Source organism: Cygnus atratus, chromosome 3, assembly GCF_013377495.2.
Source record: "Cygnus atratus isolate AKBS03 ecotype Queensland, Australia chromosome 3, CAtr_DNAZoo_HiC_assembly, whole genome shotgun sequence".
NCBI classification, from domain to species: Eukaryota; Metazoa; Chordata; class Aves; order Anseriformes; family Anatidae; genus Cygnus; species Cygnus atratus.
In genome coordinates this window covers 101171954-101190433 of record NC_066364.1, presented here as the reverse complement: position 1 = coordinate 101190433, position 18480 = coordinate 101171954, and the positions used below count along the sequence as shown (strand labels likewise).

Sequence of the window (18480 nt, the reverse complement as noted above, 5' to 3'; positions counted from 1 at the left end):
CGCCAACAGTTTTATGTCCTTCTCCTATTGTGGCACCCAAAGGCTTCACCCAGTACTTGAGGTGATGTTGGTGCGCGCCAGCGCAGAGCTGAGGGCGACAGTCCCTTCCCACAACTAGCTATCTGTGCTGTGCCTGATGCACCCCAGGCCCTTTTGGCTGCCAGGGCACACTGCTGACTCAGGTTCAACTTGCCGTTGACCAAAGCTCCTAGTTCCCTTTACATGGGGCTACTGTCCAACTTCTCTTTGGGTACCCTGGGATGAAACCCACTGGGCCTCAGCTGGAGCAGCAAACGCTGTACAAGTTCCGAGTTGGCTGGGAGTTCATAGTTCCTGCAGTCATGCTCCTTCAGCTCCAGAAGAGAGCAGTAGGCAGGAAGGATTTTGAAGATTTAATCTTTGACCATATCCTTCTAAATCTTTTGATTGTATAGCCAGGGACTTTTGATAGTTAGACCTTACATGATCCTAACAAAACAAACCAATCACTAGCAGCTGACACAGCAACAGCACAGAGGAAGAGGAGTCCTTACCAAGCCATGACCACCAGTGCGATGATTACGAATAATGGCATCCCAAGGTGATTCATCAACAAGAGGCTTTTTGTCATAGATGTCAAGCAGCTGGCTGACACTACGGTGAAGGGAGGCTTGGGAATATGTGCGACTTAACTGGCTCTGACTTGGTCTCCGTGCCCTAGAAGCATTATGGACACCGCGGTTGCTTGTGGGAGAACCAGCTCCTGGAATTTTTGTATCTTCTAGCCCCTAGTGGGAAGAAACAAACCAGCAAATGTAATACACAGGGCTTGGCCCTCAAACACTTTATCTAAACAAAACAAAAGCAGGAGTGTAACAGAACAGAGAAGGCCATGCCACAAAAATCATGCAGAGTTATAAACTGAACTACAACAACAAAGAACCCTTCCCCACTGTCAGACAATCATGTCACTCAAAAGGAAAAAAAAATCAAACAACAAACAACTCTGTAAAGCAGGGCTTTCCCTGACTTTTTTTCTCCTCTCCTTTTTTTTTTTTTTTTTTTCTTTTTTTCTAATTAAGTCAACAGGCAGAGGTCCAAAGATTTTTGACTACATGAATGACAGTCCAGACTTCCACAGAAAGGGCACGTTAGCAGACTTTCTTTTGCTCAGTTATGGTCAGTTACCATGACCAGGAAAAACCCAGTTACCCACCAAGAAAAACATGCAATGTAGGTAAGATGCCCTTATGCATGCTCTTTGGGTCATCTGGCACATCACAAGTTTTGCAACTCTGCAAGCTAACAACTCTACCTCAAAGTGCATTGTGTAACTTTTGAGAGTGACACTGCTCGATGAATCAGACGTGTCAGCAATAGTCTCAAACTGAGATTAAAGAGAGGGAGGAAAAGCATTAGTGCAAGCAAAGGTGCAATGCAGGTGCGGTCTGTTCTTTACGGAGGCTGTGAATTAGCTGCAGCTCAGTGAGCGGGGAGACAGTGTAGCAGGATGTGGGGGAGTGGGGAACTGGCAAAGATGAGGCACGATTTAACTTTAACTGATCATCAAGTACTATGTGGGCAGCCAGCATTGCTTGCTGTGTGATCTCGCTAGCAACTGTAAAACACAAGCAATTTTGCCACTTCATAGCAGCTCTGTACTAAGTTCTCAGATTAAGTAAATCCTTCCGCTGATGCACTGTACAATCTTCCTTTCTATTAACTCCATGAGTGTTTGGAAAAAAAAATAAAAAAGCAGGAGGGAAAATAAAAGGGGCAGGAACATGGAAAGGAATTGTGTGGGCACGCCAACAGCAAAGACATTTTAAAGTCAACAGGAACAACATGACATGACAGACTGTATAAGAAAAGGAATCAAAACCATAAGACCAATAAAAGAAGTTTCTTATGCTCTCAGCCTTTGCCAGGAGAAGGGGGCACACTGGAAATCCCATTGTTTCCAAGAGCTGCTTCGTTGAGGCACAGATGCAGCTTCTTGGCACTGAGACAAGAAGGAACAGAATGCGTGAAGGATGCAGGAGTCACTATCCTGCTTCATGGCACTCACAGGGAAAAGAAGCTGAGAAGTGACAAGAAGAATAGCCTTGTAGCTTGCGCCTGGGAAGAAGCACAGAACAGGAGGGCACTGCTGCTCTAATTTTTAATCTTGTAGCAATTTCCAAATTCCTTTTGTCTTGCTTTTCACAAATGGGTAGGATAGCAGTACTACTCTGCTTCATGATGGAATGTGTACTTTATCCTGGTTTTTACGCAATTATAGCTTGTCATAATAAAAATGACACTAAGCTTTCCCCTTTATCACTCCTCAGCAGTCCTCCTCCTACCCCTTTGGTAGTGCCAGTGCGGCTTTATGTGCACAGATACACACATGCTCTTTGTAAAGGTTCCTAGCTTTTTTCTCTGGTTGCACTCACTCTCCCCAAACCTTCCTGGCAGCTGGTCTTACAGCATTCCAGCTGGGTGGTGGGTCTGTACTAGAAAGAAATAGAGCCTGTCCCTAAGTCCTGCTTTTCACAGGGACAGCTCATGGATACCTGACAAAAGACTGTCAGACTAGCCATTCCTAACAGATAGTTGGAACCACATGGCAGGTTCCTCTGAAAGCACATTTTATTACTTACCTTTTCTCATGATGCCACGGTCTTTTCAGCTCTGCTGCAGATGTCAGCTAACATCAGGTGCCATTAGTGGCTTTGGATTTTCTGTGACTACAGATCCAAAGTTTGTCACAGGGCATCAGAAGCATTTCACATCCAGAAATGTCAGGTCCTGCAGACCAGATGCCTTAGCGATCTTTTTGGATTAAGTGCCTGCAGCCTGGCTCTCTGTACCTTCATAGCTATAACCAGATAGCCCTTTTCCTACACTGAACAGCCTTCAGCTGGTAACGAGGAGTGCAACAAAACAGTGAAAGGACAAAGAAAAATTGTGAGGGATATATAAAGATGTAACATGATGGATACACAATATTGTGTTTTACCCCACCTACCGGATGTGTTTCACCTGTTGAATACACACTCATTGGTGACGTTCTTTTCTGGAGCGGAACTAAAGGAGGTCTGTCTCGTGCATAGGGTTGCTTGTGAACTTTCCTTTGAAGAATTAAGGAGAGAAGAATAGCCAAGATGATCAAACCTAGAACTACCATCAACACTGCAAACCACAGCTCATTGTAGAATTTTGCACTTTTGGACGCTGCTTTGTCCTTCTCTCCAGGTGTTGTCAAGATCAGACCTGTAAAAATCAAGAGGAATTAGGGAAGAAAGGGAATGTTATTTGAGAAAGCCATTTAACAATATGCTATCCCTTTCAACTCTAATAAATTAGGCAGAAATTTAAGTCATTTTGTCGTCATGTGCTTATTTGCACTTATGTTCAAGGTGGCATAATGGTTCAATATGCTAGCGGGCTATAATAAAAAGCTTACTACCCTCAAGAGACCCTGCTTAAAGTTCTGGCATTGCTGCTCAGGCTGGAAATCACCACTGCATCAGCAGCTCTTGAGAAAGGAGGCGGTGGAGGTGGAATGTGAGGAAAAAAGGGTTCTCCAAGTAACCTTGAAGAGTGAAAATGCCTACGGTAATTTCAGAGAGGCACAGACAGAGGACATTCTCTCCACCACTGTGCCAGTACTTTGTAGCAGCAGACCTGTGCAGTTAAAAAGAGTGGGAGGAAGACTGAACAGAAATGAGTGATAAATTAATACAAAAGAAAACAACACGGAACATTTTATTCCTCCTTTCCCTGCCTGTTAGAAAAAAAAAAAAAAAGAAAAAAAAACCAGCCAGTTGGCTCTGCTTACGCACCACATAAGCATCAGAAATCTCTCTGTCAGAATTTCCTGGTTAGCTGCAATCCTACATGTGTATCCAGGCTCTTTGCTAAGGAATTCCCACCACTTTCACTTCTAAGTCTCCACTGCAAGCTGCCTGTGGTGCTGATCCAGTTTGTAGTAGGCTCTGGGTACAGCCAGCAATCAAAAGAACAATGGAAGGTGATGGATATAGAGCAACTGGGAACATTTCATAATGCTTTTACTGCAGCATTACCTGAAATTCTGCAGGAGGATTGAGCAAGAGCACGAGGAGGTATGTCAGGGAACTTCGGTGTAAAGAGTAATTGCAAAGACAAGGCCGATCTATTTTAAGAAGTTGAAAAAAATGCAACTCAAACAATAAATAACTTAATTAAAAGCAGTGCCCATTAGAAATGGTTTGAGCTTAACTTTGCTTCCTAGAAAACTAAGGAGATAGGAAATGGAACATTTTACTGGTGGGTATTTACAAGGCAGTGGACAAGAGCTGACTGAGATTTCATTACACCAAACTCCTTCTGTTTGACAAAAGAGTAAAGGATCTTTATAGCAAGGGTCCTGAGAAATCTCATATGACATTCTCATAAACTGGTTAGGGAAACATGTCCTAGGTGAAACTGCAGATTGTAACTGGCTGGATGATCAATAGGAATATGCAAGGAGCTAGTGGGTGCAGGGAGGACTTGCTGGGGTGAGTGAGTTGCAGGGAGAAGAGAGAATGTGTATTTTCATTGTCAAATAGAGGAGGAATGGGAAGGTCAGCATTAGAATTCAAGATAATCTTAATTTGCAGCTAAATTCTAAAAGAGAGTAGATACTACTCAGGAGGAAAAAACACTGTATGTCATGGCAAAAAAAAAAAAAGGTTTTAAAATAAAATTAAAAAAAATACAACATTGCAAGGTTGGAGAAAAGATTTGAAGCTGATCATGTTGCAAAGAAATGGAAAGCCATTCATGGAAAAAAGGCACATTACCTACATACCTTATACCCTAAGGTGCTAAGGAACTACAGATCCTTCAGTAAGATTCCACCCTATCTGGCATCCACTATATATCAGATTTTTACCACAAACACATAAAATCAGTAGGTGCTAGATGTTTTTTTCACATAATTACCAAGTCCATCTCCAGCGCTGTATTTGATGACTGGTGTCGTGGCACTCCCTTCATCGGTGATACAGGTCACTTGAAACAAAAAGGCTGAGCAAAAAGGTTGGAAAATGCTATCAGCAGGAGAAATCAAAATTCTGTAGGTGCTGCTTTTTCGCCATCATCCACCAGCAAAGATGGCTAGCTCTGAGAACAGCCAAGCAGGTATAGCACATAACCCAACATAATCCTACTAAGTCCCAGATCAGAGCCTCATAATCCCTTATACATAGGTATTAAACATCTAAACCATGAACTATGGCAGATCATAGGGTGGCCACCACTATGATGTTGCTACAAATTATGTTCCTCTTTCAACACCCAGGTCTCTCAGTTCTCTCTCTTCCAGTGATGTGGAACTGGAAACTTTCAAGGTATTAATCATTGTGCCCTAAGTTTCTCATGCTCCACTTATGGCTGATACAAACCTGTTAAGAACATTTGAGTTAAAAAAAAAAAAAAAAAAAAAGGTATAGTATTAGCATCATTGCAGTAATCAGGAAAGTAAAAAGTAAATGACAAACCCCTTTAAAATGCAAAGAAAACCTCTTAAAAACATTTTCTTTTCTTCCTTCTTTCCTTCCATTCCTCCTTCATTCCTTCCCTCCCTCCTTCCTTTCTTTCCTGTCGTTCTTTTCCCTGTTGATACAATCTGCTTGTATTTCAAACATAGCAAATTTCTGAAAGAGAAACTGCATTTCAAAGCATGGCTGATTCCAAAAGCTGCTGACTTAGTTTAGTTTTTTAAAAAAATAAATAAAAAATCAGGCTCCAGCCTTTTCTAGTGCTGATGATTTCCATACATTTTTTGAGAGCACAGCCCTGAACAGTGAAATTGCAACGCAGCTCCAGGATTTGGAAAAGCTCAACCCTCACAATGAGCCAGAGTGGGTTCACCCAGTCAGGTAAAATATTTAAGAGGAAGCTTAGCTCCAAGGATTTTTGTTTTGAGGTTCTGCTTAGATGCAGTTCAATGAATTTGGCTATAGAATTCAATCAGGATTTACAGGGAGATCACAGCTGGCTAGAGCTGCTTCTTAGCCTCCCATTCATTCTTCCACTTAGGAAGAAAAACAGTAGCTTCTATGCTCTTAGCTTGGGATGCCCATGGAGAGAGATTTCTTAGACTTAGCACACAATAATATTAATTTAGCTCAACAGTCTTTCACAGAGAGAAGCACACAGGAAATTGAAACTGACTTTTGTCAGATGTCCTTGGCAAATACAGCTCTGTGTCAAAGCCACTGTAGATGCGCTGCCCACTCTCAGTTAACGCGTACTCCTTCAGGCGGCCGTTCAGCACGAAGGTGCGACTCCAGTCTATGTGGATGGTAGATAAATTGCTGACAACTGAGAACGGAGCCATGTACCGAGGTGCTGCAAAAGAAGGAAAAAAAGCTCATTTCTAGGCAACAGGCATGACAGAATTATACAGCAGAGAGAAGAGTTCTGAAGGATTCAAGCTCTTCACACGTGCTTCTTCTCTGTCTCATATACATGTGTATGCATGCACATACATGAAAATTGGGCAGGGGTGCTGAAAAGCAGGAGCAGATTGTCCACAGAGAGAAAAGAAATACAGAACTGACTTCAGGGAGAAAGAGTTCCTCAGTTAGGCTCAACAACTTGCTGACCTAAGACTTCATTTACGTTTGAGGTGGTTGTTTCTTGTGGCCTTGCCATTAAACCAGGTACCCACTATGTGCTGGTTTGTTCATAAGAAAGCTGCTCGTCCAGCTGCACTTTGCTGCTAATTGCCCCCTTTCACTAAGCCAAACCTTCCAGGCAAGAGGAAGGAGACTTTCAGAGTGACTCAGGAGACCTGGCATGAAGAGTTCAGCAAGGCAAGAAAAGCAAGACAGAAAGAAGAGAGCTGCAGATACAGTGGAGAAGGGTTGGAAAATGGCTTTCAAACCCTTTTCTTCTTTAAGTCTCACCAATTTGTTATGATTTTTCTCCATTTAAATGTTCATTATTACATTACAGCTTTCAGTTTACAATTTATTAAAACGTGGTTTTAGATTTAAAGACTTTTTTTCTTTTTTTTTTTTTCTAGTGGTCACATTAAAGAAAAATGGTCTGTTCTGCCCCAAACTTTCAGCTGAGAATCCATGCAATGTAGCAAATACCTTAGTAGTAGTTTTTAGTAACTACTCAGCAAAAGCACCAATTGATTTAAATGGGATTTCTAGAAAGGTGATTCTGAAATCCTGACACCAGATAAGGTGAGAAAAAATTAATATTCTCTTTGCCCTGTCCTGGCAGGCTGAGGTGAAATGTCCATCTCATCTGTTATAGAATGACTACGGCTACATCATTATAGATCTTTTCAATAAAAGCTGATGTTAGACTACCACAAATTCAGTTTTGATGTTAAAATCTATTCTGACTGTCTGCACAGGTCCGGCACATTTAATTTCCATGCAGACCACTACATGAACTTAAAGTATTGCCTGTGGTGGTTGGGTGGCAACAAATTCTTACTTCACTGTCAGCAAGGATCCAATCATTCGGATGAAACCCAAGGAAAACTTTCATGAGCCCTGGAAGTAGTGTGGCATGAATTAGGAGGGTAAGATTATTCTTGAAAAGAATCACCAGGGCTCTTTTAAGATCTCCACTTTTCCCAGGGACCGTTTATGGCAGTGTGTTTATTACCACACACCAGCCTTCTGGTAATACTTGAACTTTTATGTTCTGAAGGTGTGCTGCCCATTCTTGGTAAAATAAAAGGTTTCCTTTCCACAAGCACAGAGGTTGTAATATCAGATGGTGATAAGAGATACTTTTGAAGGAATGAGCAGTCAAGCCCCAGAACAGAATTTGAGTGAATGGGCAGCAGAGGTGACCAGGGACACAGAAGAGCAGGTTCCTGGGGACATCGTCTTTCACAAAAAATTCATTCAGCACAATGCAGCCCTGTTCATTAGAAGCAGGAATGCTGATCTGTGAAACATTTCTCATACTTACGCTCCTTTTCTGTAGTGAAACCAACCCACTCTGAGGCGCTGCTGCCGACGGAGTTGTAAGACACAACTCGCAGGTTGTAGGTTGTGTAAGGTTCGAGGTTGGACACATTGGCACTCTGTCCATTTCCTGTATACTTCACTTCAGTTGGGCCAGGGCTGCAAGCCTTTACTGCTGGCTGCAGGTTCAGGGGACAAGCCATATACACATGAAGCTCATAGCTGGGAAGAAAGTGGAGATTTTGATTAATCAAGAGCCTTAACATCAGAACAGCTAACCAACCATTTCATCACAATTGCTGTATGTCTGGCTACCAGACAGGAGGCTAGACCTCATCTCAGTTTTTCTCTTGAAGACTTTGGCCCCAGCTGTAAGATACCTATGAACAAGCTTGGTTGTCAGTCACACAAACAATGAATCTGTTGGTGCCTTAACAGGCATCAACACTTCTGCAAATCAGATAGTGGTCTTGCCTTACTAACTACAAGATACAGCTGCCTCTTTGCTGCCAGCTGATCTCACAACCACAGCTGCCAGACAATCACCTCCACTCCCAACATCTCTTCCACCTTCACCCTCCAACCCCAATATCTTGTTCATGAGAAAAGCAATCGGTGCACATAAACATTTCCTGGATGGAATTTGGGTCACGCAGGATACCACCACCAACACCAGGAAGGATGAACATGGGTTACAACTGTCCAGAGCTCTCAGCCCTGTGATTACAGCTTATATCCAGGACAAGTGCTCTGGAGCACCCCTACCTGGTGACAATGCCATTGGGTGACTGAGGGGCGCTCCACTGGAAGGAGGCATTCCTGGAGGTCACGGTGCGGATCTGCGGGGGGGGCTGCTCCGACGGTGGAGCTGGCTGAGTGGTGATTTGGGCCATGGGTCCTTTGCTGCAACAGTTGAAACACGTGCAGGCCTCCACACCAATGGAGTACGTGGTAAAAGGTTTTAGCCCATGTATTGTCTGCTGGGTGGCAGTCCCTTCTGACAGCTGTAAAATTTAAGAGGGATCTTGTCACAGCTTCAAGCACCACAAGTACTAAATAAGAGTTATCGAGGTAAATTAACTCCAAAAGATGATGGCCACAAGGTTCTGCATGTCCTTTAAGTCTGACATTAATGCAGCTGCTGTGCACTGGGACCTCTGCAGTCATTTTCCTCATATTAAAAAGTTAAAGGGCACTGTTCAAAGGAAAAGACCATGGCATCACTGGCCTCGCAGACCTCTTGAGTTAAGCTGTAAACTCTGTATGTCAACTTGCAAATGTCATTCTCAGGGACAGAGAAACTGCAAACTTAAAGGAGAAAATCTGGGCTAAGTGGTACTGGAGCAAAAAGAAATGAATGTGGAAAATGCCTCCATGATAAGTGTGCTAGTAAGTACCCATGCAGGTCTCACAAGCTTCCTTGGCTTGGATACAGGAGACAGCACTGGGCAGAGTGATAGGCATGTGCCTGGTGGGTCAGTTTACCTGATGGGAAAGTGCAATCTCCAGTAGGAACCTCTGAGCAGAGGGCCAACACAGCATGGCTGTGCAGACAAATGGCTATGGTGCTGGGCAAGGCCGTTAGGCAACTCTCCTACACCTAGCACAGGAGACCCGACAGAAATGGTGCCCTTGTTCCTAAACTGCTTGCAGGAATTGTCACCTCACATCTTTGCTGTAGTCATTTTTGGGTACAGCTTCTTAAGCCAAAGTAATTAAAATATATAGAAAGCACCAACAATGGGTAACATCCGCTCCCATTTGGCAGCTTGTGACTTAGTAGAGAGTGCAGTAGAAAATAGGAAGGAAGAAGTCAAGCAAGCAAAGGAAAGCACGTAGTAGTGCCTGATGTCAGTGCTAGAGATGAGACAGCAGCATGGCAGGTGTGAGGGGATGGAGATGGAAGACCAGACAGACACCGAGGAGATGAGTTGGCTGAATCAGACATGAACGTGGCCAATTGCACTGGGAGGAATAAATGCATGGAGAAATAAACGCATAATGGATATTCAGTAGGCAGCTTAAACTCATGGAAAGGACTGATAGCCTGGGAAGGTATCTCCAGCACCTCCATGTTGAGAAAGATGATACAAAAGCAAAAGGCCCATATAAACGTTTACTTTTTGTAAAAAAACAAACAGATAATGGTAGACATGAAGAAGAATTCAAGTATTTTGCACTGATTTGGTGGTAACTGCTCCAGATACCTTGCACAGCCCTAGCCTTTCCTCACATCTCCCCATCACAACTCTAATGAAGCCTCATAGGTTTCCTAGCTTAGCTAAGTCCAATCATGTCTGGACACCTAATGGATTCTGTCTCAAGGGAAGCCACATCTCAGCCCTACTAAAGCATCACTGATGTTGCTGCAGTCTCTTCACATCTGTTGAGTCTTCTCAGGCAAACAGAAAGAAATAGTAGCAATCATCTGCTACCACACGCATATGTAAGTCTACTCTTTCTTGCCTCCCAAGTGCCCACACTAGAGAATGAGAACCCATAGTACAGGCATACTTAAAATTTAGGAAATCTTTGAGGATCACACAGAACCCTCCAGTCTTTCCTATGGGCCTCTTCACTGCAGCAATGCCCAAGCTAGAGAAGACACCGACTCCACAGATGGGTATTGAAATCCTCCACTTGGCACAGACACCAAAATGAGGAATTGCTTAAAGAGATGGTTTACTGAAATCTGCTGAACAGCTAAGATCTGCCCCAGGGAAGTCACCATTAAGAACATTAAGTTACCATTAATGCAGTCTAGGCTGAGACACTGAACACAGAAGTTATCTTGCTACTTGCATTGTTCTTAAGTGCTTTACCATGCAATACTTCTTACCAGCAAGAAATATTTTAAGGGCAACTCAGGTTTTTCTTCAGAGCTTCAAACCTGTAGGCTACCCAAAGCACACAACCATTTCCTACTGGCTACAGTTCCCACCTGCACCACTTGGACTGGCAGAAGCTGTCTGGAATTATTTCATTTGGATGGTTAGCCACCCCTAAAACAACACTCTGCATTCTCATCACATTGTCACAGCACATTACCAAGCGAGAAAGGTTTGAATGATAAAGTGAATTCCTTGAGAAGCACATTTAGCTGAGTTAAAGTGTTGGGACCGCTTTGGCCAGAAGAGAGCATTGCAGAGCAGGCAACAAAAGGAGCACAGGAGAGGAGGAAAACTTGCAACCAGCAGTAGCTGTTAACAAGAACAAAGCTGTTAAAGCTAGAAAACACAGCTTCAAATGGAAATACAGAGATAATTTCAGCAATACTCACCACCACTTCATTCCCTCTGGTATCATTAGAAAACAGCCTGTAGATGCTGACCACCCCATTTGGCTTAAGAGGGGGGTTGATGTTCACCACAGCCACCGTGGATGCCACTGTGTGGAACAGGGGAGCTCCCAGGCCCTCAGGAGGGGCAGGGCCCGTCTGGCAGCGGGACCAGCCGCTCGGTGTCCGGCCCGCTGAGTTCACCGACCACACCTTTGGCACACAAGAACAGAGAACTGTCAGTGAAGGAGTCAAGCCTACAAAACCTCCACAATAAGCCAGGGTGCTACAGCAGCTTTACTGACGCTGAGAAAGACATGGCACAATGACATCCGTGCAAAATGTCCAGCACCTGTATTTACCCAGTGACTTCCTAACAGAAAAAAAATATATAAAAAAATAAAAAAAATCCCACCACTGCATTGAGGGGAAGGAAACCGATCTCATGTCTCAGACAGTGTGTTCACATATCTCCTACATATCTGAATTCCCACCACTGTCTTTGTCATGCCACGCAAAGAGGATGCCTTGAGAAGCTATGATCAACATTGATAACATTTTCAAACAAATCTGAACAAAAATACTGACATCCAGTCCTGTTATTGTCTCCCTTCTACACAATTCCTTCACGTGTGCAAGCAGCCCCCAGACTGAATTGCCTGGCATTGTGTGCTATCCAAGTTATGTTCACCTGGAGTGAATCTCACTAGCCAAACTCTAGTTACTCTTTAAATCTGCGAAGTTTTACAGAAACATCACTCTCTTTAAAATATTATTGTATTGCATTTGGAAACATTTTCAGTATCCTGGAATATAAACGAAGTCAATTGAAAACAAAGTTCATCAGTAACTCATTTATTTTCACAACATTCACTTCATTGCATGAGCACAAAGACAGTGGTTACAGTTCCAAGATTTCAAAATTTAGCAGCTTGAATTAGGCCTGATTAAAAAACACATGTCTCTATGAACTATACCTACTGATTTTGTCAGCTTCCCAAAACCAGAGTGATCTGCAGACTACATAAAACTCAGCACTTATTAAACACAGTCTCCAACAAATCTGCATGAAAATTAAATTTTGCTTTCATCAAGGAGTGAATAAACATATGGAACGATGTATAATCTTATTTATCAAAAACCATTTGTATAATTAAACACGAATATCATAAAAGGTTGCCTTAGGTCGTCATTTGCATGAGTAAGTAATTTGTAGAATGTCAGGTATAATAGACAGAATAGATGGATGCGTGAGCATATAGGGTTAAATTAGGCTCAATATTAGCCAACCACACAGTGATCAATCAGAATGATAGATCTAAATGGCAATACAAGAAGACTGTCTGAGCGATTTTTAGTATAAGTATTCCTTAGTAAGCTTTCATGCTGAGCAGTTCTAACAACAGTAAAACATGTTCTTATGTGATCTACTCCAGGCAGAAGTCCTGGGGAAGTGGATGGTGGGACTGTGCCTTAAAGTAAATAGGAGGTTTAGAAACAAGAGGTCTTCAAGACTGACCCTGGCATCTTTCCAGCTGGCAATGTTAAATATCAAGACCACAGGACACTTCACAAAGAGCCTGGGGAAGGAAAAAGGCCAAAAACCACTGCAGTGGCTTTAAAGACTGTGGCTCTGCCAATTACAAAACCAAAGTTACTGCCTCATTCCTTCAGTAACATATAATATCATCCAGTGAAACACGACATAAGTACAGATGACACCCTATGATAAAAAGCTCAGCCAGAGTACTTTCATGTTCAGTGAGATCAGTAATATATTTCTGTTGTGAACTTTTCATAAAGTCAAACTCTGTTCACTTTACTGCAGTAGGTCAAACCCTCTATCTCAGTTAAGTCCCAGCTGCTACAAAGATTTGCCCACGGTAGTTCATTTCAAGGAGCATATTTCTTTGTGGAAAGAAGAAGCCACATATGGAAAGAACAGCTCGGAGCCTGCCACTCGCCTTGACTCAGTGCTGACCTTAGTTCAAGCACTCTGGTTGCATGCCAGGCTGTGGCCTTAATGAGCACGGAGCGTGGCAGCATCAGTCGGACCTGAGCTGCCGAGCCAGCTCCCACAAAAACTGATGGTGATGAGCTTGGAGGAGAGGTTTCCTGCACAGCACAGCAATTAGGCCTCAGAATGGGGCCTCCTAGGACATTCGGAGAAGAGAGGGATGCAGCATAGCTGGATGTGGGCACCTCACTGAGGGCTGGAGGGAGATGCCTTCCTCAGTCCCTCTTTCCCCTGTCATAGGTGCCTAGTGCGTGGCCTGCTCCTGTGTGGGGTGCTCTCCGCGCTCCCTCTGGGGCTGTTCCCCTGTGCATGAACATAATGAAGACAAGATTCACTGAGCAGAGCAAGGGTGAGTGCGAGCAGGCACAGTTGCCTAGCCTGGCCCTTCCCTGGGAGGTGACAGGGAGCCTGCAGCCTGTCCTCCAGGCCCTTCTGCTAAAGAGGCCAAGGTGCAGGTGGGCCTGACTGACAGACATGGTCTGAGAGCGCCTGCGGGGCAGACACCAGACACCCAGCCCCACCAGAACTGTGTTACCACCGGCAAATCTCCAGCAATGTGAAACTCTGCCAGATCAGCTTCAGAGACAACCATGACAGCTCAAAAGGAATTTTGAGGATTTAAATTCTGGATTTGCATTGACCTTAGCCTGATTCCCTTCTTCTACTTAACCATCTGTAAAAGGATGGATGGCAATATAAATATTTCCCTATGAGAATCGCCATTAAAGTAAATCCTGGTCAGCGTTTGGAGACCCAGAGCAGTAAGTGCACAGAAATGCAAAATATGGAAATGTTCATGTTCAGCCATTTCAGAGCATGAAGAAATCGGACAACGAGGCAACAGAACCACAATGAGGAGTGCCTGCTAAATTCGGAGGTTTGGTCATGGCTCCTCAATAAGTCACCACAAAAGCATGGATGACTGAAGGCCTGGCTAATCTGAAATTCCATAGTTTGGACTTCTGTAAAAAGTTTTTTGGGATCAAAAAAAGTCCTTCTAAGACGTGACATATACAGCACAGAAAATATTTATTGCGTTTATATAAAAATATAAACATCTTAGTAGGCAACAGCATCATCTGTTGTTCATAATGGTAGAAGACTTTAGAAGCTACTTCAGAGCACACAGGCATGTGGGGCAAACAAGAATCAGTTACACCTCACATAGGCAGGGACACATTGAGTGGCAAAGCATAGACAGCAGAAAGACATTAAAAGTTTCTTATAACTTGACTTTCTGAATATACTGCCTCCAAAAGCATTAAGTCTGACATCATGGTGCATGTCTCAGCACCTTGCCAAAAGATGAATGGCTGCTAATGGCTGCATTGCCCCCAAAATCCAGGAGAGGGCTCCAAAATTAGTTACACAAGATACTATTTAAAATCCTTTATCAATTTGCTGGCCTCTGGCCCAGACTGCACATTGAAGTGGAGCCAGACAAGGGAAACCTCTCTGGAGCCCACACGCTTGGAGAACTACAGAAGTCCTATTACAGGTTACGAAGGTTGTTGCTCCCATCATCATTGAGCCTTCACAGATCTATCTCCTGGAAGAGACTGGAGAAGAGACATCACTCAGAATGATCATAGGACAACTTGGGGCTCATTGGCGCAGCAAGAAGGGGCAAAACCTAAGAGGAACATAAAGGAAATTTCTGAGAAAATGGACACAGCCTGAATGCAGTCAGCCCAGCTTGATCAAGCTTTGGAAAGCTGAGTAGCAACTCCTCCCATAAAGGGCAATAAAATCACAATGGCCCTAGGGTGTAGATGGAAAAAATCATGGTATCCTACATGCTGACAGTGGGAGAAGCCTTCATCTCTAAGCCACACAACTGTCCCCCAGGTGTGTCTGCTGCACATCTCTTGAAGCCCCAGGTCCTTACCTGGGAAATCTATGTTTTGAATTTAAAAAAAATAAGCTTTTCTTTTATCAAATGGAGATCATCTGTGAAGATATGTATTCCATACAGGTGGTGCTAATGGGAAAAACCAGCTGGATTTACACTCCCACAGCTCTTCCAGTGTGGCAGATGAGCCTCTCTGTGATGAAAAAAGGATGGTGAAGAAGCTGCCAAAATAAAGCACTCAAATTAACCCCCCTCAAAGGACAAAGATAGTCTGTAATTAAGGCAGAAAATGCAGTATGTGGCCAAAAATCCCCCCAAAAGATAAAGTGGTATCTTGATCCCATGACTCCCATTACAAGAGGAAGCACAACTACAGCTGACTGAGCAGCAGTTTGGCAGAGGACATGCGTGGGCTAACACCTGCCTGCTCAACACACTCATGTCTCAGACCTGGCCCCAGCAATGTGACAGGCATTACAACTTTAAACACAGGGGCCAACGGGGAAGCTCCTGAGATGGAATCCTCTCCATTCCTATGGAGAATGAGAAGCTCTCCAAGAGGTCTCATTCTCCTTCACTTCTGCTGAAGCATAGCAGGGAAGCAGCAGGCAGAAGGGTGGGCTGACTGGTGGTAGCTTGCCTGTCTGGAGGCAGCAGTCCTGCTGACTTCCAAGGTCAAGGAAAGCTGGTATCTTCTTCACACAGAAGAATTCCTCCTTGCAGGAAATCAGAAAAGACAGGGAGCCAAGCAGCTGACTGCCAACCAGCAGTGACTCCTGGCTCCCACCAAGCCATACAGGCACTGCGCATCAGACCACTTCACACTGCAGTTAATGTCATGCTCCTGTGAGGGACAAGACCTCAGCTCTGTTTGTGACAGCAGCTTCCACCGAGCTCCTGCAGGCACTCAGAACCCAGCTGTTTGCCTTAAAACAAAGTCTCATCAGTAAATCACTGCCTACCCTGAGCTTTGAGCCCTGACTAGAGCTGTGGGGTAGAGAGGCAGTGCTGTTGGTTCTGGAGAACCACAAGCTCAGACCAAGCCTCATCTTTCACGTGAGTATAAGAGTCAGGTACGACTTAGGTATCTGCCCTTTGGGAACCCAAGGACTGCACACAGCTGTGTCTGCTGGTCTTTCCAAAAGGGATTCAACACTAGCTCTACTCTGCACATAGGAGGAGAGATAAACAGTAGCAGAGACTAACTCATACCACTCCTCCCGTTCTACTATAGTTTCCTGGAGTCCTAAACACACAGGACTACCTTGAGACTTTGTTTTGGGTTTCTTCACCAAGATTTGTTCAATTTCTTATCCTACAGGTAAATAAATGTAGAGTTTCCACAGTGTAGCTCTTTTTCAAGAAAGTAAGACATTTTAGGGGTATATAAGATATGACATCAGTAAGTTTCACAAACATAGCACCCAGTTTTTATTTGTGTTTGAACAGCATTCTGCAAGATAACTGAAGAGTCCATAATCTTGGCTAGTTAAAATTAGAGAAACGCAGACAAGCTCCCTCTCACCATCACTTGCAGCAGCTTTCACAAATCTTTCTTCTTATCAGATCTGACTGACGTGCAGCCTGGGTAATTTGGGATTCCTTATGCAATACCAGCCCAACTCAGAGCACAAAGCTTGTCTACAGAAATCTAGCATCCAGCATTGCAATAATGTATTCACATCTGGGCATTGCAGTGTCAGGTAGGTATTAACAAAGTAGAAAGTTTCAAAAGAGGTTGTCAAATGGGGACAGAGCAAAGGCAAGGGACAGAAGGTATCATGTCCACTCATGACCAGAGGTACAAAGAGGTAGTAAACGAATGTGTGCTTTCTAATTGCCCATCCTGAAATCCATACTTTTCCCTCTTCAGCATTCAGTCAGCATCTTAGGGAGGCCATAAACATATAATGGGATAGATTTTAGGTCCAGGCTTCTAGCATTGTGATAATCTGAGCCTTTTACCATTGCTATTCATCTTCACTAATCAAATCCTCATAATAAAAGTACTAAACCCATTGTGGGGAGGGAAAAGGGAAAGACAAAGACTACAGACAAGCACTTTGGGACTTACACAAAATTACCAAATTCTAAAGGAAGCTCATTTCATATAACATAGTATAACAGCAGTAATTAATGAGAGATGTAAACAGGTTTAACTCTAAAAAGGCAGAAAATTAAATAATTTGTTTCCTATGGGTATATAATGAGATAGTTACCAAGTTCCCATGAGAGAGATAAGCAGATATTAAAAGGTCTTTCCAATACCTGTAATGGCTAAGGGCAACAGCTAATTCAATAGATCCGATCAAAATCACCACTTCTTTCTCCGCTTCTGATTTATTACTTTGGCTGTAGTTAGTCATCACTCATTTTAGTTTGTTTTTCAGCAGTCATAAATTATGCCTCATAAATAAAAAGATACGATCAAGGAAATCATATCAAGTCATCTACAGCCCTGGAGTATATTTTCCCCCAGTACTCACACTAATGTCTTTTTAAAGGATAGCTTGCCATGGTTTTGAATATGTCAGAAACACAATGTACTGGGAAAAGTCTTGCAAGAGTTATGCTGTAACAGTCTCACTGGTAATTTTGGAAACCAAAAAAATCCAGTCTAATATCCCTATTTAGCTTAATGAACAAAAAATCAAGGTTTGCTTTATCAATACATTGTTTACGCACTTGAATTTAGGTTGATGTTAGCAACAGAAACATGGTGTGTGAAGGGGGGCTACATAAAAGAAATTGGGTGGTTTGAAATAGTGCTTCTTCCTACTGTGTGCCCTACTGTACAAGGGCAAAGGAAGCATCCAGTTCAGCAAAAGGGTATTTAGAGTAGGTTTCGCCGTTACCGCAATGAAAGCATATAGTTATGTCTGCTTTACTTTTCAGAAGCTGAAGTCAAGCTTGGAAGTCTAATACCTGCACAGCAGGAGACGCTGTTTACTTGGAAGCAAGGGAGCACAAAAACCTTACAAGAAAATCCTCTCTTCCAAACAAAGAGGAGATAGAGAGCATGGAGTGTAAGAAAGAACCACGTTTGATTTTGTCACTGCTTTGTGGTGTATCTTTCTGTCAGGGTGACAGGAAAAAATGGTGAATTAAAATGATGAAAAGAAGCCAAAAGATGAGGGATAGTACAAATGGGCAACTATCCATCACCGGCCAGTCAGAGAAACAGCTTCACCCTGTTTTAAGCTGAAGAAGTCACTTAGCTGCTTGTCAGTAACTAAGCAGCACAAACTGGAGCTCAGCCAGCAGTTTGACAGACAGGCTGGCAAAGCCAAGTGTCATTTTGTCATCTCTGAAAGTGACCAAGGGGACTGACATATTCTGCACTCCATGTACTTGGTCCTGCCATAATCTTCATGACTTTGCACCTTTTTTTTTTTTTTCTATA

General features: G+C 43.3%; 1 protein-coding gene across 1 annotated transcript in view; it reads right to left on the bottom strand.

Annotated features, from left to right (window-relative positions):
* Nucleotides 1–18480, bottom strand: part of USH2A (usherin) — a 422856-nt gene that overhangs the window by 903 nt on the left and 403473 nt on the right. Inside the window, 8 exon segments of the mRNA XM_050709829.1 lie at nucleotides 534–767; nucleotides 1295–1366; nucleotides 2990–3234; nucleotides 4933–5016; nucleotides 6166–6342; nucleotides 7936–8153; nucleotides 8697–8935; nucleotides 11212–11421. Of these exon segments, the coding sequence (XP_050565786.1) occupies nucleotides 534–767; nucleotides 1295–1366; nucleotides 2990–3234; nucleotides 4933–5016; nucleotides 6166–6342; nucleotides 7936–8153; nucleotides 8697–8935; nucleotides 11212–11421 (1479 nt within the window).